This window comes from Anomaloglossus baeobatrachus, chromosome 2, assembly GCF_048569485.1.
Source record: "Anomaloglossus baeobatrachus isolate aAnoBae1 chromosome 2, aAnoBae1.hap1, whole genome shotgun sequence".
Classification (NCBI taxonomy): domain Eukaryota; kingdom Metazoa; phylum Chordata; class Amphibia; order Anura; family Aromobatidae; genus Anomaloglossus; species Anomaloglossus baeobatrachus.
The window spans coordinates 91,607,056-91,627,583 of NC_134354.1; the positions used below are offsets into that span (position 1 = coordinate 91,607,056).

The 20,528-nt window shown below is 40.8% G+C and overlaps 1 protein-coding gene across 1 annotated transcript in view; it reads right to left on the minus strand.

Annotated features, from left to right (window-relative positions):
• Positions 1-20,528, minus strand: part of ACE2 (angiotensin converting enzyme 2) — a 159,004-nt gene that overhangs the window by 36,468 nt on the left and 102,008 nt on the right. Inside the window, exon 8 of the mRNA XM_075335159.1 lies at positions 3,081-3,250. Coding sequence (XP_075191274.1) covers positions 3,081-3,250 — 170 coding nt within the window. The remainder of the gene's footprint in view (positions 1-3,080; positions 3,251-20,528) is intronic.

Below are 20,528 nucleotides of genomic sequence, written 5' to 3' on the forward strand. Positions count from 1 at the left end.
CTGATGACACAGAGTCAAAAATGTAGACTGCAGTTTGCCAAAATATTCATACGTAAACCAGGATTCTTCTGGGAAAGCATCTTTTGGACATATGAGACCAAGATAGAGCTTTTTAATGAAAATGGAATAAGGCCTAAAAAGAAAAGAACACAGTACCTACAGTCAAATATGGTGGAGGTTCAAAGATGTTTTTGGGTTGTTTTCCTGTCTCTGGCACTGGGTGCCTTCACTGTGTGTAAGGCATCATGAAATCTGAAGATTACCAAAGAATTTTGGGTAGCAATATAGTGCCCAGTGTCAGAAAGCTGGGTTTGCGTCTAGGTCATGAGGCTTCCAGCAGGTAAATTAAACCAAACATACTTAAAGAAGCACCCATAAATGGATGGAAACAAAGTGCTGGAGAGTGCTGAAGTGGCCAGCCCTTGGATCTAAATCTCATTGAACACCTATGGAGAGATCCTAAAATTGCCACTATGAGAGGGCACCCATTAAAAAATGAGCACCTCCAGCTCAATGTTAAGCCATGGCGACTTAATGGATGAGCGCTGTATAGAAAGATCAATCTTGTGCAAGCCTAGATGGGTCCACCAGGGTTTTCTCCGCCATTATCTTAATTGAGTCAAGCCATCGGGTTGCTGGTCTTTGACTTGTTCCTTCTATTCTAGTGACCATTATGTTTTTCTTCAGTGACTGCTCTATTTGAATGATGTGTCAAATCTAGGCAAGTTGTAGCTTGGTGAGCCTTGCTTTGAGTTACATGTGTGGCATGATTTGTTCCAAAATTGACTTGTTTAGTCTTCTTGCCATCCTTCTCCAGCAACACATTTCCATTTCAAGCCATGTGTTTGTCACCAGTGAAATGTTCCACGATTTGAAGACCTTGTCCAGTGACTACATTGTTGATTTACCCATAGCTATTCTCCTATTAGACTTCAGGTGTACATTACAACTTCCAGTTTGTCTGTCCATTTCAAATGTTTCCATGTCGTACCTGGCAGTAGCCATTATCTTTGTCTCCTTTGTATTGAGTGTGGAGTCTCATGTTTGAGCTTTCCATCTTGACACTCCATAATAAGTCCTTCATTCCATCTACGCTTGTTGCTATCTTTAGACTAATATCAACAGGTTCAGCCGACTGTCTAATGTGACTGAGTGACGGCCTGAAGAAGTGTCGCTTGCATATGTCTGATTCTGGACTGCCGATGGCATTGTTCTCTCAGACATAAGCAGCCAGTTGACTTGACAGTCGACGGCTTTCTCCAAGACAACACCGGAGCACTAGGCCAAACAAACTGCGTAGGAGAGAGTCGGCTGAGATGACTGACAGCGTCATTCAACCAACAGCCATCTAATGTAGTGGCCAGTCTTAGTTTTTCTCAAATCAGCAGACAAATATTTGTAGATTTTAGTTCTGAAACCTTCAGAATTGTGTATGCAGTTATATACTGTACAGGATGAATATAAACAACATCATCTGTGTACAACATTTCAATTTGAAGGTGAATATGCATTGTAAGGAGATATTACAGTTTTAGCAAGTAAAATGTCCTCAATGTACAATAAATGTATATAATTTGCCTATATACTTTTAAAGTTTTCAAAACTTCTCCCTCATTTAACCCCTTAGTGATGGCTACTGTACATGTACTGGTGGCTGTGCATGACCACTATAATAACTTTAATAATATTGCGGGGTGTGGATGGATTGACTTGGCAGTCAGGGGCCTTCTGAAGGCCTCAGTTTCTCCCATCGGCTGGGCTTCATTGGAGACCAGTAGCTTTACTTACAATACACTGCAATGCTGCAGTACTGCAGTGTATTTTATAGGAAATAAAGAGATCAAAAGTTCAAGTCCTCAAGGAGACTAATAAAAAATAAAAAATATAGATTTTTTTTAAAAACATATCAAAAAAAATATAAAATAAGAAATTGCCCCTCCTTCCACAAACCTAAATAGCGAAATGAAAAAAAAAATACATCTGATATTGTCATGATCAAGCTAAATAAAATAAATTCATTTTTGGGTGGTTTTTGGTTGTTACACTTCTTCCAAACTCCCCCCCCCCAACTCTAACAAAAATTAAAAAAGCTATGTCTTTTGGAAGAAGAGGATGAAAAAAATGAGCAAAAACATGGTCATTGTTTGCTGTCTGCCCTGATCATGTGATGGGCACAACGAAGGGGGTTGTTGGGAATATTCTGTAACACTTTTCTTGAGTACTAAGAGACTTGTCATGCCCTTTCATATTTCTTTTTCTCTCTGGTTGCCTTCATATTGGGTTGACAAGATATGATGAGTGTACTTAAAATGATGAATATTATCGAAAAAGATGGTTATTAGTTACTATATAAAAGCAGTTATAAAACAGTTATACCCTGAATCATCCATTTTTGCCAGAATTCTAGTGTAAAACTTCTTGAAAAGTCCCATCAAAATTGCACCAAAATTTTGAGACTTTTTACAAATTTAGATCAGTCACGGTCAACTTTTTGATAAGTGGGTGGAGCTTATCCAGAACGGGGAGTGGCCAAGTACAGCTAACAAATTCCTCATAATTTAGGCCAAGAAGGTGACATCAATTACGGCAGAAATGTACTTAAGTCCCTGATTGGAACACATTTCTTGTTGTGAGAGAAGTGCCAAATTAATTAAAAAGCGCATTTCTTAATGGATATGGCACATCTCACGGCAATGTACCTTTCATCAAGAACACCTTCGTGTTTTCAATAGTTCAGTAGTTTCCATTATCCAAGATCCTATCCCAATATGTAGTAGGTGTAATAATAATAAAATACACAAATACCTCCAATTAGAAATGTATTATAGTTCTAGCTACATCCATGGATACGACCACAAGAAACTAACTGACTACCTAACTGTCATTATATGAGTGGTCGTAACCATAGATACCTAAGCTGCAATGCCCTGCACATGAGGTAAGAGACATGGCTATATCAGGAGAACTGTACTACATTTCTAATTGCAGGTATTTGCTAATATTCTTATTATTACACCTACTACGTATTGGGATAGGATCTTGGAGATGGGAATACCCCTTTAAGTCTTAACGTTCAATACCTGAAATCATTCATTCCCAGATCCCAGGCAGTGGGGTGGCAGACCGCTTTCCTCCCATCAGTGGGTTCCACAAGCATGGAATTATTCCAGAAGTTTGGGTTCAGAGAAAACAGGTTGATTGACACAAAAAAATTCTCGGCTTCTTTGAACATCTTTTCTACAGTCCATCCCTGTAATTCAGAAAAAAATACATAAACCACATACACCGTGTGCAGAATTATTAGGCAAGTTGTATTTTAGAGGATTTTTTTTATTATTGAACAACAACTATGTTCTCAATCAACCCAAAAGACTCATAAATATCAAAGCTTAATATTTTTGGAAGTTGGAGTGGGTTTTTTAGATTTGGCTATCTTAGAAGGATATCTGTTTGTGCAGGTAACTATTACTGTGCAGAATTATTAGGCAACTTAAAAAAAAACAAATATATTCCCATCTCACTTGTTTATTTTCACCAGGTAAACCAATATAACTGCACAAAATTTAGAAATAAACATTTCTGACATGCAAAAACAAAACCCCAAAAAATGAGTGACCAATATAGCCACCTTTCTTTATGATGACACTCAACAGCCTACCATCCATAGATTCTGTCAGTTGCTTGATCTGTTTACAATTAACATTGAGTGCAGCAGCCACCACAGCCTCCAGACACTGTTCCGAGAGGTGTACTGTTTTCCCTCCCTGTAGAAGTTGCATTTTATGAGGGACCACAGGTTCTCTATGGGGTTCAGATCAGGTGAACAAGGCGGCAATGTCATTATTTTTTCATCTTTTAGACCTTTCCTGGCCAGCCACGCTGTGGAGTAGTTGGATGCATGTGATGGAGCATTATCCTGCATGAAAATCATGTTTTTCTTGAATGATACCGACTTCTTCCTGTACCACAGCTTGATAAAGTTGTCTTCCAGAAACTGGCAGTAGGTCTGGGAGTTGAGGTTGTCCTTGAAACGTGTGTGTTTTATGCTTCATCTTTTGTAACACAGGCGCGCCCAGTTTTTCCTTTTGTAACATAGTCGTTACTTCTTTTGTAACACAGACGTTACATACTAGCTACAAGTATTTTTCCTTGTCTGTTTTTACAGCCCTGAGTATCCAGGTGATATATCGGTGTTTTGGGTGCCCCGGGACGCCCTCAGAAGTGGGGGTGACTGAGTTTCATGTTTAACCTCTCGTCACCCTCTGGTTTCTAAATCTTCTTTTCCTCACACACTTGAAATTTGTGTTCCAAATGAATTTATTATTCTCTTTTATCTGGTATTGGGGTCATGGGTACCCCAAAATCAGTGAAAAGATTCTAATATTGCATTTAGTTTGTGTTCACCATTTGGGGTGTCTATGTGAAACTGGGTCACCCATTGGGGTACCCAAATTTAAAAGCTACGCATTACTTTTTTGGATTTATTCTCTTTTATCTGGTATTAGGGTACCCCATTTGTTCCACCTGAATGTCCTGGTGACATATCTGTCTCTGGCACACCCATTGGGGTACCCAAATTTAAAAGCTACGCATTAGCTTTTTGGATTTATCCTCTTTTATCTGGTATTGGGGTGCCATATCTTTTGCACCTGAATGTCCTGGTGACATGTCTGTCTTTGGCACATCATGGGGTACCCCAAAATTAGTGAAAAGATTCTAAAAATATTCTAATATTGCATTTACTTTGTGTTCACCATTTGGGGTGTCTATGTGAAACTGGGTCACCCATTGGGGTACCCAAATTTAAAAGCTACGCATTAGCTTTTTGGATTTATCCTCTTTTATCTGGTATTGGGGTGCCATATCTTTTGCACCTGAATGTTCTGGTGACATGTCTGTCTTTGGCACATCATGGGGTACCCCAAAATTAGTGAAAAGATTCTAAAAATATTCTAATATTGCATTTACTTTGTGTTCACCATTTGGGGTGTCTATGTGAAACTGGGTCACCCATTGGGGTACCCAAATTTAAAAGCTGCGCATTAGCTTTTTGGATTTATCCTCTTTTATCTGGTATTGGGGTGCCACATCTTTTGCACCTGAATGTCCTGGTGACATGTCTTTCTTTGCAGTGCCCTGGGATACCCCATAATCAGTGAAAAGATTCTAATATTGCATACATTCAGAGCAGAAATGAATGTGTCACATGGATTTATGTCTTTGTACATCAATTAAGAAGCCCTAATTTTTGAGTGGTGCCCTGACTTTCTAGCTTCCATGGCTTCGGCGCTAAAAGGGGATGAAAGACCTGTGCAGGTTTCGTATGAGTCAGAGGTCTGATCGACAACCAACAAAGATGTTTGTAGAGGGGGCTTTGGGCTTCCTGGGGACACTGTGACCCACTTTCTCTAGCACTTACCATCAGAAAAGGCAATCTGGGCCCCAGAGTGCATATTTATTTTAGGATGTGGCCCCTGAAGTCTGCACCCAGAAGAGCACATCCGATAATAAATGTAAACTGTGGGTAGTCAATAATAATATGCTTACATAACAAAATTACACCATAAAAATAACAAGAAAATAACTGAAAAAAGATTTATTAATATCCTTACTATAATATTAACACACAGCTCTATGTTTGCACCAGCCAGTCCACCTGTGCTTTATCTTGCATATACACAACTGACTGTGTATTTTCACTTAATTTTTTTATTTTGAGCTGTATATTGAAGAGTGAACCGATGGTGATATGGACATACATCTGCTATAGTGAAAGTTTAAAAATGAATAGTAGATGGCAACATTACCTGCTCTCCCTGCATTGTTGGGAGGGGGAGAGGGGCTAAGAGTTTGTACATTGAACCTTGTGTGTGAAAAGACAATGAATCTTAATTGATTGTTTAGGGGGAAGTTTTGAGTTCAGCACAATGAATGAAAAGTCTTTTTTTAAGAACTGAAAAAACACAAATAGCTTATGAGCAGGGGGGACAGTGAGCTTTTCATTACGTTTGACTATTAAAGAATACAATATATTATACTGGGTCCTATAATTATGTTATAAGCTTGATTCATTTCACAAAATACCACCAATAAACCAAGCTCGTATCATACAGTTTTCACCATAGCAGAGTTTAAGCCATTCAGTTTATTAGCAAAAGAACAGGTGTATCTCTATCTTGTGTTCATTTAACAGAATGCATAGTTTCAAAAGGGAAAGGTACTTTGTTGGTCCCTATAGAGAAGTGAGATAGCAAATTCCAATTAAAATTGTTATATTTATTGATAATATTATAATAATATATAATAATATAATATAAGCCGAGATACAAGAATTGCCCCAAGTGGGGTCTGATCACCATGTGATTTTTTCTTGGTAACTGTAACATTGTGGGGTACATTTGAGGAGACATATTTTGGGGGGCAGGCTGAAAGTGTTAAATACTGCCTCCCACAGCTCTTAAATAATGACTCCTGTTTTTATGTCCCCAAGTGATTTATTTCTTCACTAAAAACACATACTTTATGAGTTTAATGTACCGCCCATAAGCTGAGCTATAAGAATTGCTCCACCAAGGCATATACCTATTGCGTATACTGTGGACCCCATATGCAATAATAATTGCATATGGTGTTTTATAAAAATTGCATATACATTTCCTTATGTGTACTAACAGTCATTAATTTTGTCTTTCCACACTTTAGGAATGATCAAACAAAAACTGAAAGTCCAATCTGAAAATAGAGATCCATTGCTTTGCTTTTAAAGCAAAGCAACCCACTGGGATAGGATAGGAGGGGGATAAGAGTTTGTTTATTGACACTTTTGTGTGACAACACATTGAATGGTAATGAGATAATGAGATGTTTTCTTTGGGGGAAGTCGGCAGCACAGCACAGAGTGAAAAAAAAACTATAGCCAGCTTACCTGAATCAGAGAACTGCATTATAAGGCTCAGAAACTGTCCAAATATGCAAAAGTCATAATGACATTTTCTGCACCTTCTGGTAGAAAAATGCACCAATAAATTCATGTGGCTTTGGTGTGTTTTTTTCCCCATGTATTTTTTTTTTAGTGAAGTCAATGGCTGGGAGGGCCAAAAATGTACCAACAATTGACAAGCTGCAGATTTTCTTCAGATTTTCAATAGATAGAGGGATAGAGGGATAGATAGATAGATAGATAGACAGATAGATAGAGAGAGAGATAGATAGATAGATAGATAGATAGATAGATAGATAGATAGACAGATAGATAGATAGAGGGATAGATAGAGGGATAGATAGATAGATAGATAGAGAGATAGATAGATAGATAGATAGAGGGATAGATAGATAGATAGATAGAGGGATAGATATATAGATAGATAGAGAGAGATAGATAGATAGATAGATAGATAGAGGGATAGATAGATAGATAGATAGATAGATAGAGGGATAGATAGATAGATAGAGGGATAGAGGGATAGATAGATAGATAGATAGATAGATAGATAGATAGATAGATAGACAGATAGACGGATAGACGGATAGACGGATAGACGGATAGATGGATAGATGGATAGATGGATAGATAGATGGATAGAGGGATAGATAGAGGGAAAGATAGAGGGATAGATAGATGGATGGATGGATGGATGGATGGATGGATGGATAGATAGAGGGATAGATAGATAGATAGATAGATAGATAGATAGAGGGATAGATAGATAGAGGGATAGATAGATAGATAGAGGGATAGATAGATAGATGGATAGATAGATAGATAGATGGATAGAGGGATAGATAGAGGGAAAGATAGAGGGATAGATGGATGGATGGATGGATGGATGGATGGATGGATAGATAGTGGGATAGATAGATAGATAGATAGAGGGATAGATAGAGAGATAGATAGAGAGATAGAGGGATAGATGGGTAGATGGATAGATAGAGGGATAGATAGCTAGATAGATAGATAGATAGATAAGGGATAGATAGAGGGATAGATAGAGGGATAGATGGATAGATAAGGGATAGATAGAGGGATAGATAGATAGATATATAGCTAGATAGATAGAGGCATAGATGGATAGATAAGGGAAAGATAAGGGATAGATAAAGGGATAGATAAGGGATAGATAGAGGGATAGATAGAGGGATAGATAAGGGATAGATAAGGGATAGATAGAGGGAGGGAGAGATAGATAGATAGATAGACAGATAGAGGGATAGATAGATGGATAATGGATGGATGGATGGATAGAGATAGGGATAGATAGATGGATAGATAGATGATACTAGATTGATAGATAAATAGATAGAGGAATAGATAGATAAATAGATAGATGGATAGATGGATGGATAGATAGATAGATGATAGATAGAGGCATAGATGGATAGATAGAGGGATAGATGAATAGATAAGGGATAGATAGAGGGATAGATAGATAAATAGAGGGATAGAGGGATAGATGGATAATGGATGGATAGAGATAGGGATAGATAGATGGATAGATAGATGATACTAGATTGATAGATAAATAGATAGATAGTTAGAGGAATAGATAGATGGATAGATGGATGGATAGATGGGATGAGAATGGGACCGTTTTTTCTTACGTTCGTGTGAGTCCAGCCTTAAGGACATAATCTGGTTTACAAGATCAGATTGTTGCTATTATTGTTTGAATTTACTACACCTAACATAGGTCTGAATAACATTCAGACCTATATGAAGGCCATATTGCGTGTAATGTATCTTTAAATATAAAATGATATATTAAGTGCTGTTACATTGCAAAATGTACCAGTCTTATTTACTGCACTATTCTGTGTCCTGTTGTGTATAAATATGTGACTCTTCAGATTTTGTGTTATACCATGCCTGATGAAGAGACCTGAGTAGTCTCGAAAGCTTGCCATTACCATGTTTTCAGTTAGCCATTAAAAGGTATCAACCACTGAGGACTCAGGTTCTTAAACAATTTAACCATTTATTATAATTTTATATGACTTGTAAGCAGAAGACTTCATTAAAACAGGGACATATAACTTCAGCTGCCTGCAGATGCATTGACACCTTAGAGGCACCATTATTCACACCATGTTTGACACAAACGTTACATATGAAAGGAGTCATTATCTAAGCCCCATCAGCATTGTCTCTGTTACATTCACCTTTAGACCATGTGTGCACTTTGTTTTTTTTTCATGCTTTTTTGCAGCGTTCTGAGCTGCAGCGTTTTAATGCAAAAAGCATGCGTTTTGATTTTTAAGCAAAGTCTATGGGAAATTGTGCTTTCTTGTGCGCACAATGCTGTTAAAAACGCAGCGTTTTTGATGCTGAAACTTTGTCAAAGTCTCTGCATTTAAAGAAGCAGCATGTCAATTGTTTTTGCCATTTTGGCAGCGTTTTGCTAACATTATAGTCAATGAGAAGTTTCAAAACGCATTTAAAATCAAAATCCTAGCGTTTTACATGCTTTTTTTGCCAAAATAAAAGCATGCGTTTTTGACATTATATTATGGGCATGATATGTCCCTTTACACACACACATAGTCTGACAATTAAATTAAAGCAAGTCAATAAATTGACGGAATTTTATACATAAATATTAGATCACAGTTATTATTTTAATAAAATAATCTATTTTGTATATGATTTTAATCATGATATTTGTAATCCTTTTTTTCTTTTTTTCCATACTGTTTGAATGTTAAAACTTTATTTAGTAGTGTATTTGTATTCAAAATGCATCTGAGTTTAAGCAATGAAAAAGCATGTAAATCGCTGTAAAAACTCGGCCAAAACGTGGTAAAAACACGAGCGTATTTTTAGCGTTTTTGTGGTCAAAACCAAATATGACAAAGACAATTTCTGACATAGGATGCATTTACAACTGCAAGTAACTCAACGCAAAGTGCGCACATAGCCTTAGGCCTCTGTCACACGTTCGTGCCTCCGGTACGTGTTTGGCAGTTTTCTCACGTACCAGAGACACGTACACACGTGGACCAATGTATTCCTAATTGTTTGGACACACGTAAGTATTTTGGAATGGAATGTGTGTCCGTTCCATACTTACGCGTGTCCGTGTGTTCCTCACGCCGACATGTCCGTTTCTCTGCCGGCATCACGGGTGTCACACGGCCCGCACCCATACCACATGGATGTAGTGTGGATGCGGTCCCGTGTGCCACGCGCCGGAGAAACACATGTCATTATTTTTTAAAAAGAAAAAAATACTCACCTCCTTCAGCCCTGCAGAATCTTCCGCTGCAAACAGTTGCTGCCAACCGCCGCTCATTATGAGCATGTTAAGGAGGTGGGCATGATGTCCCGGGCGCTAATCTCCGCCCCTCCGCTCGGCCGGAAGCAGCAACAGCGGTGAGTGGGCGTGGCTGGAGACGAAGATCAGTACCCTGGACAGCAGCATCTACCACGTGAGTATTCAAACTACCAATTCTCCATGTGTTATCGCGGATAGCACACGTAGAACACATGTGGCCCGCACGTACCAGAGACACGTACTTACCAAACGCAACACGCAGGGAAAATACGTGTCTCACTGCACGTGCATGATTTTCACGTATGTGTGAGAGGCCTTAATCCTAGTTCCTAGACTTCCTTTTTAATCATAGCATAGTCATGTCTTAATAAAAAAAAACAACAAAAAACCTGACATTAAGTTTATATTGCCATCTATATTTTGATATGTTACTTTTATATATTTTCTTATGTTACTATACTTTATTGAAATAAAAATCACGTGCTCTCCCCTCATTTTAAGTACTCAGCATTGAGAGATTCATTAAAAGTACCACAGGAAAGCTGAAGGCTCTTTATTATGACTAAGCCATCATTTTTGAAATGCCTATGTGCTGCTCAAAAGAAAAGCATGAAAAAATATGCAGAAATAATAGAAATTTATTATCTTGAGACCCTTATTGAAATTTGGACTGCCTAGTGTTCTCCAATGCGCATCGCCGCATGGAAAAGAGTCTTCATCAGGGAGGGGTATCCCATGTACCTACAACTTTCATAGGGCAGCAGCCCTGGCAAAGAAAACTATGGGGGAAGGTACCCAAACTCTGTATGGCTGTTTCCTCAGCAGCCTGACTCCAGTTGGAGAGGCGTCTCCACATGGGACCAAAATTGTCAGTAGCCACTCTCTTCAGGAAATAGAGACACGTTTTTTGTTTAAGTAGGTCACTGCCGCTCTACCATTTCCACATTAGGGGGCGATCTCCATAAATTGTTGCTACAAAAGGAAGCAAAATTGATAATAAAATTTGGAGCACAGGGAAACCTGGGTTTAAATGACCGTAACGATTTGACGGTGTTCTTATAATTTTGTTTAGAGCAGGTAATCTAGTCCTGAGTATTTAATAAATGAATAACCATATCATCAAGAATAGTAATATGAACATGATGTCACATGTCATGATATGTTATTTTATTATGCCCTTGCGACCTCTGGTTTTTCCTTTTTTGTTAGATGTGTTTTTTATGGAAATGTTTGTTACACTGTTTATTTAAACATGTTTTTAAGTGAAACATCTGTTTGCATGTATGCAAATCACTGAGTTGTGGTGATTTCTCTGTTTTTAATGTGCGGTGACGTGACCTGGATGCACTCCCCTTTATAAGGTGTGTACGGACGCTCCCACATGTAGACCCGTAGAAGTCTGATTCACAGACGAAACGGCCGTCGTCCTCCTGGAGGGACTCGCATCCAAGCCACCTCCCGCATTTTTATCTGCACCCATGGAGAAAATGTTTGAATAAAAATCTTTCGGCATAGCAGCTATATGCGGTCAGTTTTCTTCCTTCCTTTGCTGGATTTCATGGCTATCCTGCTATCTGACAAGCACGCTGCGCCTGAAGTATATTGAGCGCTACACCACAATCATCAGCACGTGTGCCACTGAACCTGAAGGTAACCTGAGGGCAGGCGGTGCAGGACTTTGTCTTCAGCTGCACCATTTCCACATTAGACCTTCTCCTGAATTGAGCTCTTAAGTTGTGTTGAGGAAATAATGTGGTTTGCAATGTAAATTAATAAATTAAGCACAAACATATTGGAAGTGTAGAGTAGTATTGTACTCCTCTCGCAGTTGTCAGCCAATGCATTCTTGTGTGTACAAGGCCTAAACATAGAGCACATATCAATACTAATGTGCGACAGAGATACCACTGTTGAGATCTACATTAACAAATTAATTAAAATTTTGGAACATGTCCTCCTATCTGGAAAAAAGGCGCGACAGGCCTCATCTTTTAAGAAAACATGAGGTGTTCTGGAAACATTAGTTTTTGTCCCTTGAACCATAAGGCCTCAAACCATGTATTTATATTTGTAATAGATGTGCTTATTGAGATAAAAAAAAGTCTTGTTACTTCACAATAGACCTTTGGATCTCTTAAAGTCATAGTTAATAGGGATGTATAAAATGTATACACTTTTTTTTTTTTTTTTTTAAATGTCTTGTGCTTAATTAGACACTTCTGATCTCTTAGGCAGCAGCCATGGCAAAGAAAAGAATGTGAATTTACCCAAACTCTTTATTGCTGGTCACAGTAAACTGACTCCAGTTGGACCAGGTTCAGACTTACAAGTCTAACGCATTAGAAGTGACTGGTGAGCACAACTTGCATATTGTCAATTTGTCCTGCTATGAGTTAACAGAGAACTGTATTGGAAAAGGGTCTCTTTTTCTCCCATGCAGACTATTGATAAATTTACACTTATTAAAGATAGGTAAGGTTTTTGTGAAAACCTCACCTTCAAGTTTCTGTACCATAATCCAACAGTCACTAACACTATTTCAGATATTGAGCATCAAACCTTCTTCAAGATCTGCTGGATCTCCTACCTGAAAATGAGGAACCCTCAGGTGGGAGCCCATTTCATCTTAAACTTCCATCTCAACACACCTTTTACAATCTTTCCCACCATCAACACTTTTTAATACCATGGTTCATGACATTCAAGCACTTAAAATCCATAGAAAGACACAGGAGAATTGAACTAAGGATGAGAGGGAGGCTATTTTGGCTCTCAAGAGCAACCAGTCCTTTGTTGTAACAGAGGCTGACAAGAGTGGAACTTGTTCTCTGGCCTATTGATTTCTCTACTATGGAGGCAAAGAGACAACTACATAACCCAGGTCTCTAGATGATTCTTCCATCAGATCCCACTTTCCTTTCTGAAGACATTGAATTTAAATTAATTAATGGATGCCTTTTCATGTTGAGTTATTTATAAGAGATTTCCTGACTACATCTAATCCTACCATTTCCACATTACCTTCTCCCGATGGTTCATAAGTCACTCATCAATCCACCAGGTAGGCCCATTATGGCAAAAATAGCAGGTCTTAATGAAAGACCATGTGCGTATGTGGATTTATATCTCCAACCAATTGTTAATAATTTGAAAATCTATATTCGGGACACTTTACATCTTTTGACTTCCGCCAGGATTTTCTGGCACCTGACTAGTCACTGGGACCCCACGTAATGGCAGAGTATGCCTAATGAACAACCTCCTATAGCGCTCTGCCCCCCCACATAGATCTCTGCTCCGACAAATAGCTCTCGGCACCGTATACATAGCGCTCTGCACCCCCCATATAGCGCTCTCCAACCCCAAATAGTGCTCTGCATATTCAGATAATGCTCTGCACCCCACACATAGCGCTCTGCACCCCACACATAGCGCTCTGCACCCCCCACATAGCGCTCTACATCTACACATAGCACTCTGAACTTTCCACATAGTGCTCTACACGCCTCACATTACCAAACTTAATCGGTTTTGGCTGCCGCTAACCATTTTTGGGATGAACTCAATGTGACCCAAGAAACAGTTCATTCTTGACCGGACTCGGCAATGGGAACCGAGAAACAGTTTTTTTGGGACTTAGAAAAAATTTCAAAATGTTCGGACTTCCATTATCTGGGAGGGGTGTCTGGCCCACCCTGGTGACTGAAAAAGGCTCCTTGTGGTCAAGTCAAAGTGTCCCTTTTTTGTCATATGTTTGTTCTTGGCTTATGGAGTTTCCAGGGGCACTTCTCTGAACTCGAATCCGACCGTCAGTTCCAGACATTTTTGCGGATCCTCGGTTGCAGTACCTGAAATGAGCAGAAAAATCAAAAGAACCAACACGAGATTGAATTTGACTGCTGCATCCACCTGGCAGCTCCAGGAACTGCGGTACTTTTCTGCCTCGGTCCGGCTTAACCGGGGACATTACTAACTACTCGACGACTCTAATTCTTTCTCAGATCTCAAATGTACCCTAAAATGGGACAGTTACCTAAAAATATTAACATGGTGATCAGACCCCGCTTGGGCTAATTCTTGTACCTGGGCTTATGGGTACCCTGGCAAGCTACCACTTGGTGCCTGACGCCCCCTGATTATTCTGAAAACACTTAAGGTAATTCTTGTACCTCAGCTTATGGACCTTTCAGACTAAGAAGGCTCTGAATTACAGGAGATTCTTAAAGGTTCAAAGGCTGCCAAATAGCCTCTTCTACCACATATGGTACAAAAAGGCCATACAAAAGGCTGATTCATTGAATTCATAAAGTATGTGTTTTTAGTCAAGAAAAAAGGCAATTGGGGGACAAAACACAGCAGTCATTAATTTAGGGACTGTGGGAGGCAGTATTTAGCACTTTTGTGTCTGCACCCCAAAATATGTCTCCTGAAATGTACCCCACAATGTGACAGTTACCGAGAAAAAAAATCACATGAGGCCCCTGGTGGGTGACCCTTTGTGCCTGACATCCCCACATATTTCTCAGACCTCCAATGGATCTATTCTTGCATCAGTAAGTATGGTGCCTAAGTCGGTAGACTTTGGGGGCGGCACAGGAAGAGAAAGCAAAAATAATTATATGGGGGTGGAGAGCAAGGCCTGTAGCGCCAGGGGTCTTGGAGCACCAGAACTTCACCTGTTTTTCATCTTGCTGTCTCTGTCATCTTGCTGTCTCTGGTGCAATTCTTGCATTCTGGTTTATGGGGTCACTTCCAGTTTTCCAGACCCCACTTCAGGCAATTCTTGTATCTTGGCTTATGGTCTTTCAGACTAAGAAGACACTGATGAAATGGATGCCTAATGGTCCAACTGCTGCCAAATAGCCTTTTTTACCACATATGGTACAAAAAGGCCATACAAAAGGCTGATTCATTAAAATCATAAAGTATGTGTTTCTAGTCAAGAAAATATCACTTGGGGGACATAAAAACAGGAATCATTAATCTCAGAGCTGTGGTGGCAGTATTTAGCAATTAGCGGGCTGCCCTCGAAAATCCCATTCACTTTGGAAGATATGTCATGCTCTGTACCCAACATTTGAACTCTGCTCGCCACACATAGCACTATACATCCCTCATATAGCGTTCTGCCCCCCCACATAGCGCTCTGCTCCGACAAATAGCTCTCGGCACCTCACACATAGCGCTCTGCACCAAACATAGCGCTCTCCAACCCCAAATAGTGCTCTGCATAAGCAGATAATGCTCTGCACCCCACACATAGTGCTCTGCACCCCCCACATAGCGCTCTACATCTACACATAGCACTCTGAACTTTCCACATAGTGCTCTACACGCCTCACATTACCAAACTTAATCGGTTTTGGCTGCCGCTAACCATTTTTGGGATGAACTCAATGTGACCCAAGAAACAGTTCATTCTTGACCGGACTCGGCAATGGGAACCAAGAAACAGTTTTTTTGGGACTTAGAAAAAATTTCAAAATGTTCGGACTTCCATTATCTGGGAGGGGTGTCTGGCCCACCCTGGTGACTGAAAAAGGCTCCTTGTGGTCAAGTCAAAGTGTCCCTTTTTTGTCATATGTTTGTTCTTGGCTTATGGAGTTTCCAGGGGCACCTCTCTGAACTCGAATCCGACCGTCAGTTCCAGACATTTTTGCGAATCCTCGGTTGCAGTACCTGAAATGAGCAGAAAAATCAAAAGAACCAACACGAGATTGAATTTGACTGCTGCATCCACCTGGCAGCTCCAGGAACTGCGGTACTTTTCTGCCTCGGTCCGGCTTAACTGGGGACATTACTAACTGCTCGACGACTCTAATTCTTTCTCAAATCTCAAATGTACCCGACAATGGGACAGTTACCTAGAAATAATCACATGGTGATCAGACCCTGCTTGGGCTAATTCTTGTACCTGGGCTTATGGGTACCCTGGCAAGCTACCACTTGCTGCCTGACACCCCCTCATTTTTCTGAGAATAATTCTTGTACCTCAGCTTATGGGCCTTTCAGACTAAAAAGGCACTGAATTACAGGATTCCTAAAGGTTCAAAGGCTGCCAAATAGCCTCTTCTACCACATATGGTACAAAAAGGCCATACAAATGGCTGATTCATTGAAATCATAAAGTATGTGTTTTTAGCCAAGAAAAAAAATCAATTTATGGACAAAACACAGGAGTCATTAATATAGGGACTGTGGGAGGCAGTATTTAGCAATTTCGGGTCTGCACCCCAAAATATGTCTCCTGAAATGTACCCCACAATGTGACACTTACCGAGAAAAAAAATCACATGGGGCCCCTGGTGGGTGACCCTTGGTGCCTGACATCCCCACATATTTCTCAGACCTCCAATGGATCTATTCTTGCACTAGTAATTACGGTGTCTAAGTCGGTTGACTGTGGGGGCGGCACAGGAAGAGGGAGCAAAAATGATTATATGGGGGTGGAGGGCAAGGCCTGTAGCGCCAGGGGTCTGGGAGCACCAGCCCTACACCTGTCTTTCATCTTGCTGTCTCTGTCATCTTGCTGTCTCTGGTGCAATTCTTGCACTCTGGTTTATGGGGTCACTTCCATTTTTCCGGACTCCACCTCAGGCAATTCTTGTCAAGCTACCACTTGCTGCCTGACACCCCCTCATTTTTCTGAGAACACTTAAGGTAATTCTTGTACCTCAGCTTATGGTCTTTCAGACTAAGAAGACACTGATGAAATGGATGCCTAATGGTCCAACTGCTGCCAAATAGCCTTTTCTACCACATATGGTACAAAAAGGCCATACAAAAGGCTGATTCATTAAAATCATAAAGTATGTGTTTCTAGCCAAGAAAATATCACTTGGTGGACATAAAAACAGGAATCATTAATCTCAGAGCTTTGGTGGCAGTATTTAGCAATTAGGGGGCTGCCCTTGAAAATCCCATTCAATTTGGAAGATATATCATGCTCTGCACCCAACATTTGCACTCTGTGCGCCACACATAGCGCTATACATCCCCCACATAGCGCTCTGCACTTCCACATAGCGCTCTGCTCCAACATATAGTGCTCTACACTGCCATATAGCGCTCTGCTCCGACATATAGCATACTGCATTTCTCACAAAGTGCTCTGCACCCCCCAGATAGTGCTCTCCAACCCCACATAGCGCTCTTCATCCGCAAATAATGCTCTGCATCCCACACATAGCGCTCTGCATCCCACACATAGCGCTCTGCATCCCCACATAGAGCTCATACAAAAGGCTGATTCATTGAAATCATAAAGTATGTGTTTTTAGCCAAGAAAAAAATCAATTGGGGAAAAAAAACCAGGAGTCCTTAATTTTGGGGCTGTGGGAGGCAGTATTTAGCACTTTCGGGTCTGCACCCAAAAATATGTCTCCTGAAATGTACCACACGATGTGACAGTTACCGAGAAAAAAAATCACATGAGGCCACTGGTGGGTGACCCTTGGATCCTTACATCCCCACATATTTCTCAGACCTCCAATGGATCTATTCTTGCATCAGTAAGTATGGTGCCTAAGTCGGTAGACTTTGGGGGCGGCACAGGAAGAGAAAGCAAAAATAATTATATGGGGTGGAGGGCAAGGCCTGTAGCGCCAGGGGTCTTGGAGCACCAGAACTTCACCTGTTTTTCATCTTGCTGTCTCTGTCATCTTGTTGTCTCTGGTGCAATTCTTGCATTCTGGTTTATGGGGTCACTTCCAGTTTTCCAGACCCCACTTCAGGCAATTCTTGTACCTTGGCTTATGGTCTTTCAGACTAAGAAGACACTGATGAAATGGATGCCTAATGGTCCAACTGCTGCCAAATAGCCTTTTTTACCACATATGGTACAAAAAGGCCATACAAAAGGCTGATTCATTAAAATCATAAAGTATGTGTTTCTAGTCAAGAAAATATCACTTGGGGGACATAAAAACAGGAATCATTAATCTCAGAGCTGTGGTGGCAGTATTTAGCAATTAGCGGGCTGCCCTCGAAAATCCCATTCACTTTGGAAGATATGTCATGCTCTGCACCCAACATTTGAACTCTGCTCGCCACACATAGCACTATACATCCCCCATATAGCGTTCTGCCCCCCCACATAGCGCTCTGCTCCGACAAATAGCTTTCGGCACCTCATACATAGCGCTCTGCACCCCCCACATAGCGCTCTCCAACCCCAAATAGTGCTCTGCATAAGCAGATAATGCTCTGCACCCCACACATAGCGCTCTGCACCCCACACATAGCGCTCTACATCTACACATAGCACTCTGAACTTTCCACATAATGCTCTACACGCCTCACATTACCAAACTTAATCGGTTTTGGCTGCCGCTAACCATTTTTGGGATGAACTCAATGTGACCCAAGAAACAGTTCATTCTTGACCGGACTCGGCAATGGGAACCGAGAAACAGTTTTTTTGGGACTTAGAAAAAATTTCAAAATGTTCGGACTTCCATTATCTGGGAGGGGTGTCTGGCCCACCCTGGTGACTGAAAAAGGCTCCTTGTGGTCAAGTCAAAGTGTCCCTTTTTTGTCATATGTTTGTTCTTGGCTTATGGAGTTTCCAGGGGCACCTCTCTGAACTCGAATCCGACCGTCAGTTCCAGACATTTTTGCGGATCCTCGGTTGCAGTACCTGAAATGAGCAGAAAAATCAAAAGAACCAACACGAGATTGAATTTGACTGCTGCATCCACCTGGCAGCTCCAGGAACTGCGGTACTTTTCTGCCTCGGTCCGGCTTAACCGGGGACATTACTAACTACTCGACAACTCTAATTCTTTCTCAGATCTCAAATGTACCCTAAAATGGGACAGTTACCTAAAAATAATAACATGGTGATTAGACCCCGCTTGGGCTAATTCTTGTACCTGGGCTTATGGGTACCCTGGCAAGCTACCACTTGGTGCCTGACGCCCCCTGATTATTCTGAAAACACTTAAGGTAATTCTTGTACTTCAGCTTATGGGCCTTTCAGACTAAGAAGGCACTGAATTACACGAGATTCTTAAAGGTTCAAAGGCTGCCAAATAGCCTCTTCTACCACATATGGTACAAAAAGGCCATACAAAAGGCTGATTCATTGAATTCATAAAGTATATGTTTTTAGTCAAGAAAAAAAGCAATTGGGGGACAAAACACAGCAGTCATTAATTTAGGGACTGTGGGAGGCAGTATTTAGCACTTTTGTGTCTGCACCCCAAAATATGTCTCCTGAAATGTACCCCACAATATGACAGTTACCGAGAAAAAAAATCACATAGGGCCCCTGGTGGGTGACCCTTTGTGCCTGACATCCCCACATATTTCTCAGACCTCCAATGGATCTATTCTTGCATCAGTAAGTATGGTGCCTAAGTCGGTAGACTTTGGGGGCGGCACAGGAAGAGAAAGCAAAAATAATTATATGGGGGTGGAGGGCAAGGCCTGTAGCGCCAGGGGTCTTGGAGCACCAGAACTTCACCTGTTTTTCATCTTGCTGTCTCTGTCATCTTGCTGTCTCTGGTGCAATTCTTGCATTCTGGTTTATGGGGTCACTTCCAGTTTTCCAGACCCCACTTCAGGCAATTCTTGTATCTTGGCTTATGGTCTTTCAGACTAAGAAGACACTGATGAAATGGATGCCTAATGGTCCAACTGCTGCCAAATAGCCTTTTTTACCACATATGGTACAAAAAGGCCATACAAAAGGCTGATTCATTAAAATCATAAAGTATGTGTTTCTAGTCAAGAAAATATCACTTGGGGGACATAAAAACAGGAATCAATCTCAGAGCTGTGGTGGCAGTATTTAGCAATTAGCAGGCTGCCCTCGAAAATCCCATTCACTTTGGAAGATATGTCATGCTCTGCACCCAACATTTGAACTCTGCTCGCCACACATAGCACTATACATCCCCCATATAGCGTTCTGCCCCCCCCCACATAGCGCTCTGCTCCGACAAATAGCTCTCGGCACCTCATACATAGCGCTCTGCACCCCCCACATAGCGCTCTCCAACCCCAAATAGTGCTCTGCATAAGCAGATAATGCTCTGCACCCCACACATAGCGCTCTGCACCCCCCACATAGCGCTCTACATCTACACATAGCACTCTGAACTTTCCACATAGTGCTCTACACGCCTCACATTACCAAACTTAATCGGTTTTTGCTGCCGCTAACCATTTTTGGGATGAACTCAATGTGACCCAAGAAACAGTTCATTCTTGACCGGACTCGGCAATGGGAACCAAGAAACAGTTTTTTTGGGACTT